We start from the raw sequence: 14,593 nt of genomic DNA, 5'->3' as shown, positions 1-14,593 counted from the left end.
GGTTGCTGTTCGATGTTGCGAACGCTCGTTGCGTTGCTGAGATTTGTTAGTTTGTTGTGTTGGCATTAAAGTGTTGTGCTTGCCCGTTGTGTTGCTGAGGCTTGTTGGTTGGTCTGCTGCTATAGCCTTTTGTGACTGGCTGTTGTGTCAATGCTGTATTGAACTTGTTGGTTGGTCTGTTGCTATAGCCTTTTGTGACTGGCTGTTGTGTTAGTGTTGTATCGAATATGATGTATGCTGTATTGAACTTGTTGGTTGGTCTGTTGCTATAGCCTTTTGTGACTGGCTGTTGTGTTAGTGCTGTATCGAATATGATGTGGGGTCGTTTTGTGTGGGCCAAATTAATGGTGTTATATTTGGTCCTCACAGCTTTTGTTCTCATTACACATTTAGGTATGTGATTACATCTAATGTAAACAAATTATTTTTCATACTCATACACACAGCATGTGTAATAACATGGTTTTATGTTTTTGTTTTATCAAATTTTATGTAAAACAATTAATTCTTAATTTGTTTCTAACTGTACTTTGTTTACGTTATATGCACTCTAAAATAAAATAAATATCAATTCTGCCAGCAAAAACGCAAGCTTTTTCGGTTTGGTTACCATTTTCCAATTTTGGTTACTTTTTTGGAAAATTCAGGTTACTAAAAATTTAAATTAGCGGCAACCCTGCTTTTGACACGCCTCCCGATATTTTTGGATGCGTATTAGCAGACGACCCCTGTTCTAGACTTTTACCCCAATTTTTTACTACATTACTATATTTACTACAAATAATAAATTTGATTCAGGAAATTTATTCGAATTCACTTATTCTCACACAAAATAATTATTGCATAAACGTTATTATATACATATGTTTTAAAACTTTAATTCAACTTAGAAAGTAGCTCACTGGCTTGGCTTTCCCATTTATGCTTATAAAAGTTCTTTGTCCTAAAAAGAAAAATTTTATATTAGTGAAAGCAAAAATAAGCTTTAATTAACCTTTAATACCTTCGATATCGGAAGTAATAACAACACCCAATAGCTTTAACGATTTAAAGAGACTGCCAAGATTAGAACGGTCATCAAGATACATATTTTTAATCTTTAATATACTGCGGTCCCGAGATTTTGTTTGAGTGTGCCAAACAAGTATTTCTGTGCAATTAGATGCTTTAGGTTCTATAATACTCATTTCTAATTTGATACTTCGTAGGAACAGATCTTCTTCATGGCCAGGTTTGTATGGCATGCTAGCATTTGGGTGTTCTGCCATATAAGCTAAGTTGGTGGCAAATCCGGCCATATCCACTGGCCACCGCCTTTGCGCTACCCAAGAATCCAGAAATCCGACAACCTTACCCTGTTGAAATAGAATCCCTTTTAGAAAGTTGTTACATTTCACGAGTTAATCAAGTACGGAGCTGTACCGATAAATCTTTTAGTACCTTTTACGTCACAGGGCTTAAGATAGATTCAGTGGTATGTGCGAATAAATGATATTAAAAAACTTACCATCCTTACGACGGGTCCACTAATGGAATACTCTTCAATTAAACCCACAGGAAACATAGATACTTTTTGTGTATCCCGAACTTCGGAAAACAATTTTAAATCGTAAGTATTATCATCATCCCCGAAATAAAGAATTCCGTCTGTTATGTTTCGCCGTTGTATCCATTTAAGCGCTGCTCGTCGATTTGACACACCGCGAGGCATTGGCTTCTTTTTGCGATAGAACTCTGGCATAGGACTTGTCAAGTGCGTTATGGGTATACCTATTAGAAATATTATTATTATCACTATTAGTCTTATAACTGTTATTATAACGATGATTCTTTATTAATTCAATTAATATTTTAGTATTAAACGAGCAGTTGCTGCTCTGTTAAAATATGCAAAGCACCTTAGTTGTAGCATGGGCGGATCCAGAGGGGCATTTCAGTAGGTAACTTCTCGAAAAAAATCCGATTTTTTCGGTAGCCACTATCGTTTAATCGGTGGTAGCGCCGATTTTATATCCTACTTAAGTCAACCAGAAAAATCTGTAGTCACAACCGAAAAAAGTTTATGTTAGCATTGCTCATTTATTCAACGGTCTATTCGTCAGCCTATTTGTCCGTGGGGTCAGCATCAGCCTTTTTTATAATAACTGTCATATAAAGAAATGTATTGTAATAAAGTTCAACACCCTACTTCTTCTGACCGCGACTAATACTCCTGTAAGAAATCCTATTTGAATATGAAATATAGTTCCCTGACAATTCAATACTTTACGTAATTTATAAGGCTACTCTGCTAAAATTGTATGTGATCAACTTCGTAAGGTGGACTTGAAAACTGTATTTGACTATCTTGAAAAAAAGCGCGTGGCGACGACTACTAAGGCCGCTCGAATCTTCTGAAAATCTCTGCATCGACTTCAAAAACTGTTGAAGATGTTGTGATATTATTTATAACCATATTTTCTTTTCAAAATAGAAGAAGAATCAAGAACAAGAATCAAAAAATCGGTTGATTACCACGCCGACTTTCTGCCCAATTCTAAACAAAAATTCCTTGCGAGTTTTTTCTCTTCTCCCATTCCTTGTATTTTAAATAAAAATTCCTTGTGAGTTCTTTCACTTCTCCCTTTCCTCTTATTCTGAACACTGTTCGAAAAAGCGGAAACTGGTTATGGGAGAAATTATATTATGAAAATGAGTGAGAGGGAGATTTCTCTGCAATTTCTTAGGAGTTTTTTCACTTGTTAAATTAAAGGGAATGCAGCTAAATAGTTAAAGTAAATTGGTTCTTTTAATTAAGAACACTTATTGGTTTCGTCTTCAGTATGCGAAGCTGACATCAAAGATTATGTTTCTAGACAGATTAGCTTAGATATAACTTCGATTTCGTGTTTTAGATTATTAAAAAAAGACATCTCAATTTCAACTCGGCATAGAATTAACTGTAAACTGGGGGTGCCGGAGTCTGAATATGATAATTATTAAGTTCGGATATTTTGCCTAAAAATGTTATTGTAAAGCCTTTTCAGTTTTTTCGAAGGGCTCAGAAAAAGCCACAACAGAAGTAGTAAGGTGTAATAATAATGATTGTGGACTTAAAATATATTTCCACAACGTTTCCGGTATGTGGACCAAGTCTGATATCGTGCATAACTTCAGTTCACAAATGGATTACGATGTCTTTGTTGTCATAGAGACGTGGCTTAATGAAAATTTTTTTGACAGTGAGTTCTTTGACTTAAATATTTTTTTTTTCGGAAAGATCGAGATGCTGAAAAAATTGGTTGCCTTCGTGGCGGAGGTGATCTAATCGCAGTTTGGTTCTCAACGATCTACACGATAGCCATCTCTGTGTGCTTGGTGACTTTAACTTTTTAATGTCAATGGTCAGCTAGTGCTTCGAATTGTGGTCTCACACCGATTAATCTCGCTTCAAATCATGAATTGTATTTCATTGATAATGTTCTTAATCTTAACTTAAGTCAAATTAATATGTATTTTAATTCCCAAAATCAGCTATTGGATCTATTATTTGTTAGTGACAATATTTGTTGTGAATTCTGCGAGTGCACGCATCCAATAACTCCTAAGGACAGGCATCATTTACCCCTGCATATTGAATTCAAATTCTACAATTTCTTTTCAGTACCTTTGGAAGGTAAAATAACTTTTAATAATTTTCGTTGCGACTTTCCCAGTTTTAATGATTTTCAACTTGATATAAATTGGGAGCGGTTACTTGAGGGTCTTGATACCTCAGATAGCTTTTCTAGTTTCAAATCTTTCGTGCAGTGCTTAAGCTTGGATAGGATTCCAGTTAAAAAGCAAAATACTTGCAAATTGCCTTGGTATTTTAAGGATTTACTAAAACTTCGGAATCTTAAAAACAGATACTCTAAAAATTTTAAACTCACAAAGAATCTATTTTCTTCATTAAATATAAGCAATATGACAATTGTTTTTGTTTTTATCGGCCTATTGATAAATGATTCAAGGTTCGATTCGAGCTCAAGGCCAGAACAATCATTTTTTTCCTAATAATAATTATTGTTATTTTTTAATTTTTCTAAATTTGAAAAATTGTATTTTGTTTTTGAATAGTAACTAGAAAATTTTTCAGACAACCTGCCATAGCTGCGCAGATAGATCCATTCCGAAGGGTGCTAAGCCTTCATCATCAGTAGCTATACAAATGGCATGCCTAAAGCGTACTGATGATGAAGGCTTAGCACCCTTCGAAATGGATCTATCTGCGCAGCTATGGCAGGTTGTCTAAAAAATTTTCTACTTACTATTCCAAAAACAAAATACAATTTTTCAAATTTAGAAAAATTAAAAAATAACTATATATATATATATATGTAAAATATTTCAATAACTTGAACAAATCCCTGTACGCCAAATACATCCATAATATTGAGTCCAATATTAGGTCTAATCCCAAAACTTTTTGGAATTATATAAAGTCGAAAAAAGGTTGCTCCAGTATTCCCACTGGCTGCGACATTTCGCGATGGGCAGGGCAAAATGGGCTGGGGGTAAAACCAACAAAAACCGAACTTGTCCTTTTCACGACAAAGACAAAGATACCCTCCTTTAACTTACCGAGGCTAAACGGGACAACGTTAAACCTATCTTCGGAAGCGAAATATCTTGGAATTATACTCGATTCCAAGTTAAGCTGGAGAAGGAGCGTTGAGATGAGATCAAAGAAAGCTCTAGCAGCATACTACGATTGCAAAAGGACTTTTGGGCGGAAATGGGGACTGGCACCACATGTCATTCATGGCATGTACAGCACAGTCATTCGACCGATACTAATATATGGAGCTCTAGTCTGGTGGAAGGCGCTAGAAAAAAAAAGAGTAATCAACAGAGGATCGGGAAGGTATAAAGGCTGGCATGGCTGGGAATGTCAAGTGCCGTGAGCAGCGCACCGCAGGAAGCGCTAAATGTAATCTTTCACTTGACGCCTCTGCAAGTCTTCGTGCAGGGATTAGCCGCTAGAGGAGCTCTACCACTAAGAGAATCCAACATGTGGGAAACATCTAAGATCGGACACGCGACGATTCTGGACGATATGACGAAGGGGCAATTACACGAAATAATAACCGGCCTAACATCCAAAACAGACCACATCACAGGGGTTTTGGACTTCCAGCTTCAGAACATACGATATCCCTCAAGGGAGGAATGGGAAGTAGGCCTAGACAACGGCAGGGGCATCACAATATACACCAACGGTTCGAAAATGGAAAAGGGAACTGGAGCTGGGATGTATTCAACAGATATAGCTAAGCCAATCGTTCCAACTTCCTGACGCATGCAGTGTATTCCAATCCGAGGTCTATGCCATATACAGAACGGCAAAGCTGCTCCAAGATAGTGCGGCCTCCAAAACCGTCGTAACAATCTTTGTTGACAGCCAAGCCGCCTTAAGGGTATTCGAGTCCAACATGATAAAATCGGACATCGTGCGGAGGTGTAGAGCCTCTCTGGCTTCTATAAGTCATCTCAATGTCTCCCTTTGCTGGGTCCCTAGGCGCAGCGGCATTGAAGGGAATGAACTCGCGGATGAGATGGCTAGGAAAGGTTCCGACTTAGACATAAGAGAGGTGGACAGCTCCGTCCGACCGCCGCTGAGTTATCTCCTAGGGAGAATCGACGAATATGAGAACAGGGCAACGGACTTGCTATGGACCAATAGGGTTGACTGCGAAGTCTCTAGGTCCTTATGGCCATGCTTGGATAGGAAGGGCACCAGCTTCCTTCTCAAACTGAACAAATCGGCGGTGATACTTACAGGTGTCATCACAGGTCATTGTACTATAGCACCAATGCTCCGACGGTGGCGAATACCAACAAGCTCCCTCTGCAGAAGCTGTCAGGATGAGGAGGAAGAGGAGTCGATCTACCACTTTCTCTGCCGATGCCCGGCATTTCAAGAAGAAGGCTCAGATTTCTGGGCTCACGCTTCTTCGACAGCCTGGCAGAGGTTGGGAAGGTGGACGTCTCGCTTCTTCTTGGGTTCATCAGGGAAAGCAAGTGGTTCGTTGAGGACCACTAAGAGGTAATGGTGATAAACGAATTTGCCGCCACCCTGTACTTGGTGAGGGCACTCACAATGGACAAAAATTTCTCAGAGTGGAAGTGTGGGTAACACCCACGCACGCCCTCTTAACCTAACCTAACCTATTCCCACTGGCGTTTACCTTGATGGTACCTCATCGCAAACTCCAAGCGATTCAGCTAACTTATTTGCTGAGTTCTTTAAATCCAATTTTTCACCGGATGATTATAATGATTTCCCTAATTTTTCGATCAGCCCAAACTCTGATCTAAACTTCGGGTCGCTTTTATTATCATCTGAGGATATTAGTTAAGCGATTTCGGAGCTTAAACCATCATCTCAGACAGATGTTGACGAATTTTCCCCGGTCTTGATAAAAAATTGTCCTTCTTTAGTGCTTCCTTTGAGATTGATATTCAACAAGTCCCTATCGTCTGGTACTTTTATTGATGATTGGAAGCTCACTTCTGTTACGCCCGTTTTTAAAAGTGGCAATAAAAATGATGTCTGTAACTACAGACCTATTTCCAAGCTGTCCACCATTTCTAAAATTTTCGAGCATGCCATCAGCGCAAAACTAAGTTTCGCAGTCAAAACCCTGATATCTCCGTACCATCATGGCTTTGTCGCTGACAGATATACAATTTCCGACCTTGCGGTGTTTAGTGAATACTATGTTGCATCATTTTCTAGAGGTTTTCAGGTAGACTGTATCTATACAGAATTTTCTAAAGTTTTTGACAAAGTTTCTCATAGTGTCTTAATTAAAAAGTTGAGTTGTCTTGGATTCCATTCCTCTTTTCTCCTATGGATTAGTTCTTATCTATCCAATCGACAGTGTGTGGTCACTATTGATAGTGTATCCTCTAATTCCTTTGTGGCAACCTCTGGTGTTCCTCAGGGAAGTATATTAGGATCACAATTTTTCATTTTATTTATTGATGACATTAGTAGTTGTTTTCCATGTTCTAAATGTTTGTTGTATGCAGATGACTTAAAGATATTCTCAATAATTAAGACACCTGACGATGTTCTAAAGTTGCAAAGAGATATCAATAAATTATATCAGTGGTGTCTGAATTCTCTTAATCCGTCTAAATGTTTCCATATGACCTACTCTAAGTCAACTTTCGTCTTGCGCACAAGGTATACTATTTCTGATTGTGAACTTCAGTGCGTAATTGAGATTAAAGACCTTGGTGTCCTCTTTGATAGTAAGTTTTCTTTTAATAATCATATTAATTATGTAACGTCTAAATCTTACCCCATGCTTGGTTTTGTTAGGCGTAATACCTCCAAATTTTCTGATCCTTATAAAAACTTATATTTACCTTGTTTATAAGGTCGCACATTGAATATGCTGTATTTATTTGGAGGCCATGTACTCACTTAGCCATAAATAGAATCGAGAGGATAAAGAAAATTTTTCTGAAGTACGCTCTTCGTCCATTAAACTTTTCAGAACCCATGCCATCCTATTCTTCTCGGCTTATGCTCTTAGGGCTCAAGTCTCTTGAGTTTAACTTTTGTATACAATGTGATTAGGGGGGTTCTTGACTGTCCTGATTTGTTGGAAAGGATTCGCTTTAACGTTCCTCAACGACTTCTTCGGAATGTCTATCCTTTCTATGGAGATAACTTCAGAACAAATTACGCTAGTTACGCTCCTGTTAATCACGCTACTTGTGAGTTCAATGTACTGAGTAAAAAAGTCTCTCTTGATTTTTCGCTTCTAAGAGCCGATTTTTTGATAATTTTGAATTCCGCTATTTAAGCCGTATATTTTAATTACAATTATGTTATAATACTTTCTTAGATTCATAATATAGTCTATAAGGATTTTTGTCCAATGACTTAATAAATAATAATAATAACTAGTATCGCCTGTGTTGGGGGTAGTGCAATAATGCGTTAATAGTTAAGCAGTGAGTGGAAATATAGCAAACTGGTCTAACTTACTTAAATTTTTCATTAAGACGTTGTAATTTTTATTGTATTTTCTTAAATTTTCTACAAAATTTTCAAATGTAATTATGACGTTTTGGTATGGAGCTCCTTAAACAAAAATATAAGAAATATGTAAAATCAAAAGAAATTGACATAGAATTATGGTGAAATTACTTGACATTAAATTGAAAAATAGCTTTTTCCACACCACCAGGGAGGTCCCTGTTGGGGCGCTACCGAAGTTAGTTTTGTGTGCTCGGCTCCCCAGTAGGCCTATATCACCCATATAAACTACATATACATATATCGCCCAATAGTGTCATAATGTGCTAAAGGAATTTAGCCTATTTCACGCCACCCGTTAGGTATGCAATTGGCGCTTTACCGAGTTTAATTTTGTATAAATGCATATGTAGTATGTACATAAGTGTGACACAAAACGAAAATTTCGAACAGAATAGAGGATACCTTCATAAAAAATAAAAATAAAAAAAAATTATGTAATGAGAAAGAAGGCAGATTTTCCTAAAAAAATTTAAATGAAAGAAAAAAAATAAAGTACTTAAAGTGCGAAAAAATTAAGTGATGTGAATAAACAGTTCCATATAAAAACGCAATAAGTGCACTTAAACCTTTTTCCGGGTTTTAATGTTATCATTGTGGAAATATGAAGATCTATGTACGTAAATAATTTGTATTCAATTTGTAAACACTCCATTGCATGAATATATATGACCATATCCACCATAAAATATCGTCTGTGAACGATATAATACCAAGATATAACAAAGCAGAATAAATTAGAAAGAAAAGAAAAACAAACAAAAAAATTGAAATTATGCACGCAAACATATTTACTAAAATAAAATTGATTTCATAACTTTAAGCGACATAAACAAATTAGGGTTATAGGATCTAAGCATCCGTTTAATGGGCATATAATCAAACAAAGTTAGCCTAATAATAAATATAGTGGGTAATATACTGCCCATGCAATATTTCGACCTAAAATCGAAAACGTTTTTGGGTCGTTTTTTTTCGTTTAATATACAAGGTAAAAATATTTCGATGCAATACAGTTGCACTTAAATAATAATAAATTATGTTGAAATATAACATAATATAATAAAATAAAATAAGAAATTTCAAAATAAATTAGCATAAAAGACAATATACAAATTTTACGTTATATCTTTGTAGCAAATTTATTTATTTTTTGTTCAGTATAAGACGTGCTATATCTAAAATGAGCATACAATGTGGAAATGCAAAAAACATTTTGGGTCAAATTTGCAATTAATTGTTATAAATAAATAAATTCAGTGAGTTTGAACAAAAGTTGACTCATTATTTATTTCATGTTTTCATGCTACTAAAATATAAAAACAAAGAATCTGTAAAATAAAGACCTATGCATTTACGTGTAAGTAAAATTTGTCCAAAAAAATAGGCCGGTTACGTTATTACTTCTCTTTAAAGTTTTTTGTGCGCTAAAAATTAATTTAGAACAATTTTTTAAGGATTTTGGTATAGACCAATATAGGTAAGTGGCAACAATGGGAAACAATATTTTATTTGAACTGAAAATGAGTAAGGCAGCAGTTCTCTCATAGTTTGGGTCGTACGAATATATACATATGTAGAGATAAAACATTTGAGCAACGCGACAACAACGCTTTTGGAGTTTCAAATTCAGGGGGGTTTGTGATCATAATGGGTATTACAGATGGCAATTTCGATATTTGCACAGATTTTCGAATTTACAAAAAACTTTTCCATTAATTATAAACAAATAGAGTAATATTTGTTAACAAAAATAGGCCAACGCACTGCGGCTGATCCATACGAATCGATTCATATAACTTTTATATGATTTTACGTACGCTAACTATGCGCAACAGCCTGTCAATTGATTGTATGGAAATTTTGTTAGCGGCCACCGTGGTGTGATGGTAGCGTGTTCCGCCTACCACACCGTATGCCCTGGGTTCGCACCCCGGGCAAAGCAGCATCAAAATTTTAGAAATAAGGTTTTTAAATTAGAAGAAAATTTGTCTAAGCGGGGTCGCCCCTCGGCAGTGTTTGGCAAGCGCTCCGGGTGTATTTCTGCCATGAAAAGCTCTCAGTGAAAACTCATCTGCCTTGCAGATGCCGTTCGGAGTCGGCATAAAACATGTAGGTCCCGTCCGGCCAATTTGTAGGGAAAATGAAGAGGAGCACGACGCAAATTGGAAGAGAAGCTCGGCCTTAGATCTCTTCGGAGGTTATCGCGCCTTACATTTATTTATTTTATTAATATATAGATAATAATATGTGCTAAATAATGTACATTCTACATTATATATTATTATACAAAGTATATCATAAGCAACGGAATATTTGGTGCAGCCATCCAGAAATTGCGCAAGGATTTTTTAAGAAGGCTTAAATAGATTTTGGCATACGACGAAAGACGAATTCAACTCGACGTGGCCGCCAGAAATTTATTTGATGAATGGAAGCAGGCAACTCCAGCGAATTTGTGTTATCCCGCCGTCTTCTTCTTCTTCTGCTCCTCTGTTGATGTTGCTGTGGCACCAATTCATTACTCACTTCAGTGAATACCATATGAAATGCAATACTGTGCATTGTTCATACTTTATTTCTTAATTTCAAAGAAATTCGCAAGAATAATTTAACTTTTAAATTTTTTAAACAAAATATGAAATGCGCAACTAAATTTCAATTGACAAAACAGCTGCCTTCGAAAATTCGAAATTCCTATTCCCCAATATTGTTCTCCCTAGAATTGGGCTGTATATAAAAATGAAAAATACACATGTAGAACACACATACAAGTGCGAGATCTGTAGACTCTACGGCTTCTTTCCTAGTATTTGGCGATGAAATCTATACATATAAAAAGAAGTGTATATTTTGATTGTCACTCCATAACTCCAGAACGGATAGAAAGATTGCCATGAAATTTTTAGGAAAGATACAGGAAGGAGAGATGATGGTTAGTTGATTTTGAAATCCCAAATCGGTTTAGCCATTCTTGAGGTATGATTTTTTTTTAGAAAAAATTCAAAATCTATATGGGGTATTCCATCCCATTTCGACCAATTTTGAACCCGACCCCTTTAGAGTTGGCTGAAAGTTTTTCTTCTTTTTCTAGCTTACGAAAGACTTTTTTCAGAAGTTTTTAAAATTTTTTCATCCAACTCAAAAAAAGTTATGAATTTTTAAAAAAACACCGTTTTTGTTTTCAAAATGCTATAACTTTTTCAAAAATTTGCCGTTTGGGATCATTTTTTTTTTAAATATGTTTTTAAATGTACATACTTTTCGGAAAATTTACAAAAAAAATTGTAAAGTTTTTTTTCAATTAAAAAAATTACAAAAAAAATTTTTAAATTTTTTTGAATTTTTTCCGAAAAATTTAAAAAAAAAAAAAGATCCCAAACGGTAAATTTTTGAAACAGTTATAGCATTTTGAAAACAAAAACGGTGTTTTTTTTTAAATTCATAACTTTTTTTGAGTTGGATGAAAAAATTTGAAAAACTTCTGAAAAACGTCTTTCATAAGCTAGAAAAAGAAGAAAAACTTTCAGCCAATTCTAAAGGGGTCGGGTTCAAAATTGGTCGAAATGGGATCGAATACCCCATATATATAAAAGAAAGTGGTGTTAGTTACACTACGCATAACTCAAGAACGGATGAACCGATTTGGCTGGAAATTGGTGGAGAGGTAGCTTAGAACCAGTGAACGGACATATGATACTTTTTATCTCGTTCTGGCTAGGTTCTTGAGATCAAAACGTGGACCTGGGTAATCCTCGGATGTGTTTGTACAATATGGGTATCAAATGGAATCTGTTTATGAGTACTTTGTTAATGGGTATTTTTCGTACCCCTGGGTGATTAGGGTCTCGAGATATAGGCCAAAACGTGGACCCGGGCACCCCTAGAATGTGTTTATACAATATGGATATCAAATGAAAGCTGTTGATGAGTGCTTTAGTGCAGGGTAGTTTTCATACCTATTGGTGACTAGGGTCGCGAGATATAGGCCAAAACGTGCATTAGGGTAACACTAGGATCTGTTTTTAAATTATGGATATCAAATTGAAGCTGTTGATGTGTTCTTTAGTACAGAGTAAGTTTCATGCTGCAGGGTGACTAGGATCTCGAGATATAGGCCAAAACGTGGACCCGGATACACCTAGAATGTGTTTTTACATTATGGGTATCAAATTGAAGCTGTTAATGTGTGCTTAAGTACAGAGAAAGTTCTACACAGCTTTGTTAATAGGGTTTCGAGATATATGCCAAAACATGGACCCGGATACCCCTAGAATGTGTGTGTATTATGGATATCAAATGGAAGCTGTTGCTGAGAGCTTTAAAGTAATTTTCATTGTGATATTCGATTTAGTCGCATCAACTTGGCAAAACTGATAAATATGCATGCGAGGCCGAAATAAAGAAATGAATTAATAATACCCACATACCTATTTACATACGTCCTATTCGATTTGCTGATATTCGGTATATAAATTTGCCTATATTAGTATTTACGATGCTTTTTTCCGCGAAGTAGACCAGAGACGGACTGGGACTGTGATTAGGACTAGGACTGGGACTGAGACTGAGACTCCGAGTGGGACTGGGACTGGGATTGAGACTCGGAATGGGACTGGAACAAAATAAATACCACCCTCTAGGACTGGTAATAAGATATTAAGAAAAATTAGAACAACTTGAGAGAAGAGAAAAGAGGGGAGACTACGAAAGAGTTAGAATGAGACGAAGATGGAGATAGATGAAGCGAAAAATACGGAGGGAGGAGTGAATACAAAGATTGGGAAAAAGTGTAGATGGGCGAGGGCAGAGTTAGACGGAAAAAGCTTATTAAAATGTATGCAGATAGACCAAATTTAGGGCAGAACAACGTCTGTCGGATATGCTAGTAATGTATATTGTTCACACAAATATATTTACACAGTAATTTTATATAATGATAAATGGAGAGAAGACGATCGACTTGCTATTTTCCGAAATATTTTCATATCCAGCACAAATTTCAAACATTTAAAAATCCATAAAGCTTTATGGCGGTCACCCGATCGAAAAATACGGCATAGAATATAGGAAAAATTTAAAATATTACATTCGACGAAAGACGGAAGGTTTGAAACCCGCAACAAATTTCTGCCAGAACGAAACGGACGATCTAGTAACAAATGTAAGGGGATTGCTCAGATTCTAGAGGGAAGTCGTCTACGTAACGGAGGCAGCGTTAAAGCACTCAGCGGTGTTGATAATAATTGCTACTGGAGCATTCTACGGTTGGTAAGAGACAAATCGTCCTTTTTGGTGCATTGTGGTTGTATGATACATGTGTAAATAAAAATAGAAACCTGCTTTTGAAATATGTTTATATGTTTGTGAAAAATTACACAAAAGCATCCGTGTGAACGGGACCATCAGTCAGGTGAATCTTCAGCCAAACTATTAACATAAAAAAAAAATACTACATTTGGTAGTAGTCGTTTCAAGGTTTTTTTAAATAACAAACAAAATTGTATTACATTTATTCGAAAAAAGGAATTGTGTATGTCCTTTCTCATGTTAGGCCAAAAATATTTTGATTGAATTAAACGCCTAGCTGCACGAATCCCTGGATGTGATAAAGAATGTAACTTTGAAAAAATTATCTCCCTCATGGAATTTGGAACATAAGGACGTGGTACTCAACCGGAAATATCACACCAAATTTTTAAATTATGAATCCGAATGACAATCTGCTTTAAATTAGCCTTAGATGTTTGAGAAGACACTAGAGCCTTAAGAGTCTCTTCATTTTCTTGCTCAACAAAAAAAGTATGAACATTTATATCTTTAATAGAAAGTGCATCTATTTCTGGAAACCTTGATAATGCATCCGCCACAATATTATTTTTCCCCGATATATGTTGTATATCCTTCGTAAATTGTGCTATACATTCCAAATGTCGTGTTTGCCGAGGAGATCGTTCCGTTTTTGAACTCAACGGATCTCAACGGTTTATGATCTGTATATATTGTAAGGCTTGACCTACTAAAAATGTTTGAAATGTTTAATTGCCCTATAGATACCTAAAAGCTCCCTATCAAAAGTGGAATATTTACGTTCCGCAGGAGTTAATTTTCTAGAAAAATAAGCCAAAGGTTGCAAAGTACCGTGCTTAGATTGTTGTAAAACAGCTCCAATCGCAACATTTGAAGCATCAACAGATATAGATAACTTAGCATATTTATCAAAATTATTTAAAAGTGTATTTTCAGCGAAAAGACGTTTTACATTGTCAAAGGATTTAATTGACTCATCAGCCCACAGAAGTGTTTTTCTTTTATTTTTGTTTGCAATAGTTATAGTTTGATGTAAGGGAATAAGTTCTTTCGAAATCATTGGAATATAGCGATGGTAGTAATTAACCATTCCAACAAAGTTCTCAAGTTTATTTAAAGAAGAAGGTTTCTCAAAATTTTTAATTATTTCTATTCTATCATTTCATGGTTTAATCCCATTTGCGGAAATTCCATAACTTAAAAAAT

At 35.7% G+C, this 14,593-nt stretch overlaps 1 protein-coding gene across 1 annotated transcript in view; it reads right to left on the bottom strand.

Moving 5' to 3' along the window:
• Positions 1-784: 784 nt before the first annotated feature.
• GlcAT-S (Glucuronyltransferase S) overlaps positions 785-14,593 on the bottom strand; it is a 324,478-nt gene continuing 310,669 nt past the window's right edge. Inside the window, exons 4-6 of the mRNA XM_067766183.1 lie at positions 1,508-1,770; positions 1,004-1,355; positions 785-943 (exon numbers count right to left, since the gene is read on the bottom strand). Of these exons, the coding sequence (XP_067622284.1) occupies positions 882-943; positions 1,004-1,355; positions 1,508-1,770 (677 nt within the window). The 3' untranslated portion in view covers positions 785-881. The remainder of the gene's footprint in view (positions 944-1,003; positions 1,356-1,507; positions 1,771-14,593) is intronic.

Source organism: Eurosta solidaginis, chromosome 2 (assembly GCF_040869045.1).
Source record: "Eurosta solidaginis isolate ZX-2024a chromosome 2, ASM4086904v1, whole genome shotgun sequence".
Taxonomy (NCBI): Eukaryota; Metazoa; Arthropoda; class Insecta; order Diptera; family Tephritidae; genus Eurosta; species Eurosta solidaginis.
This window is presented reverse-complemented; position numbering and strand designations above follow the sequence as displayed.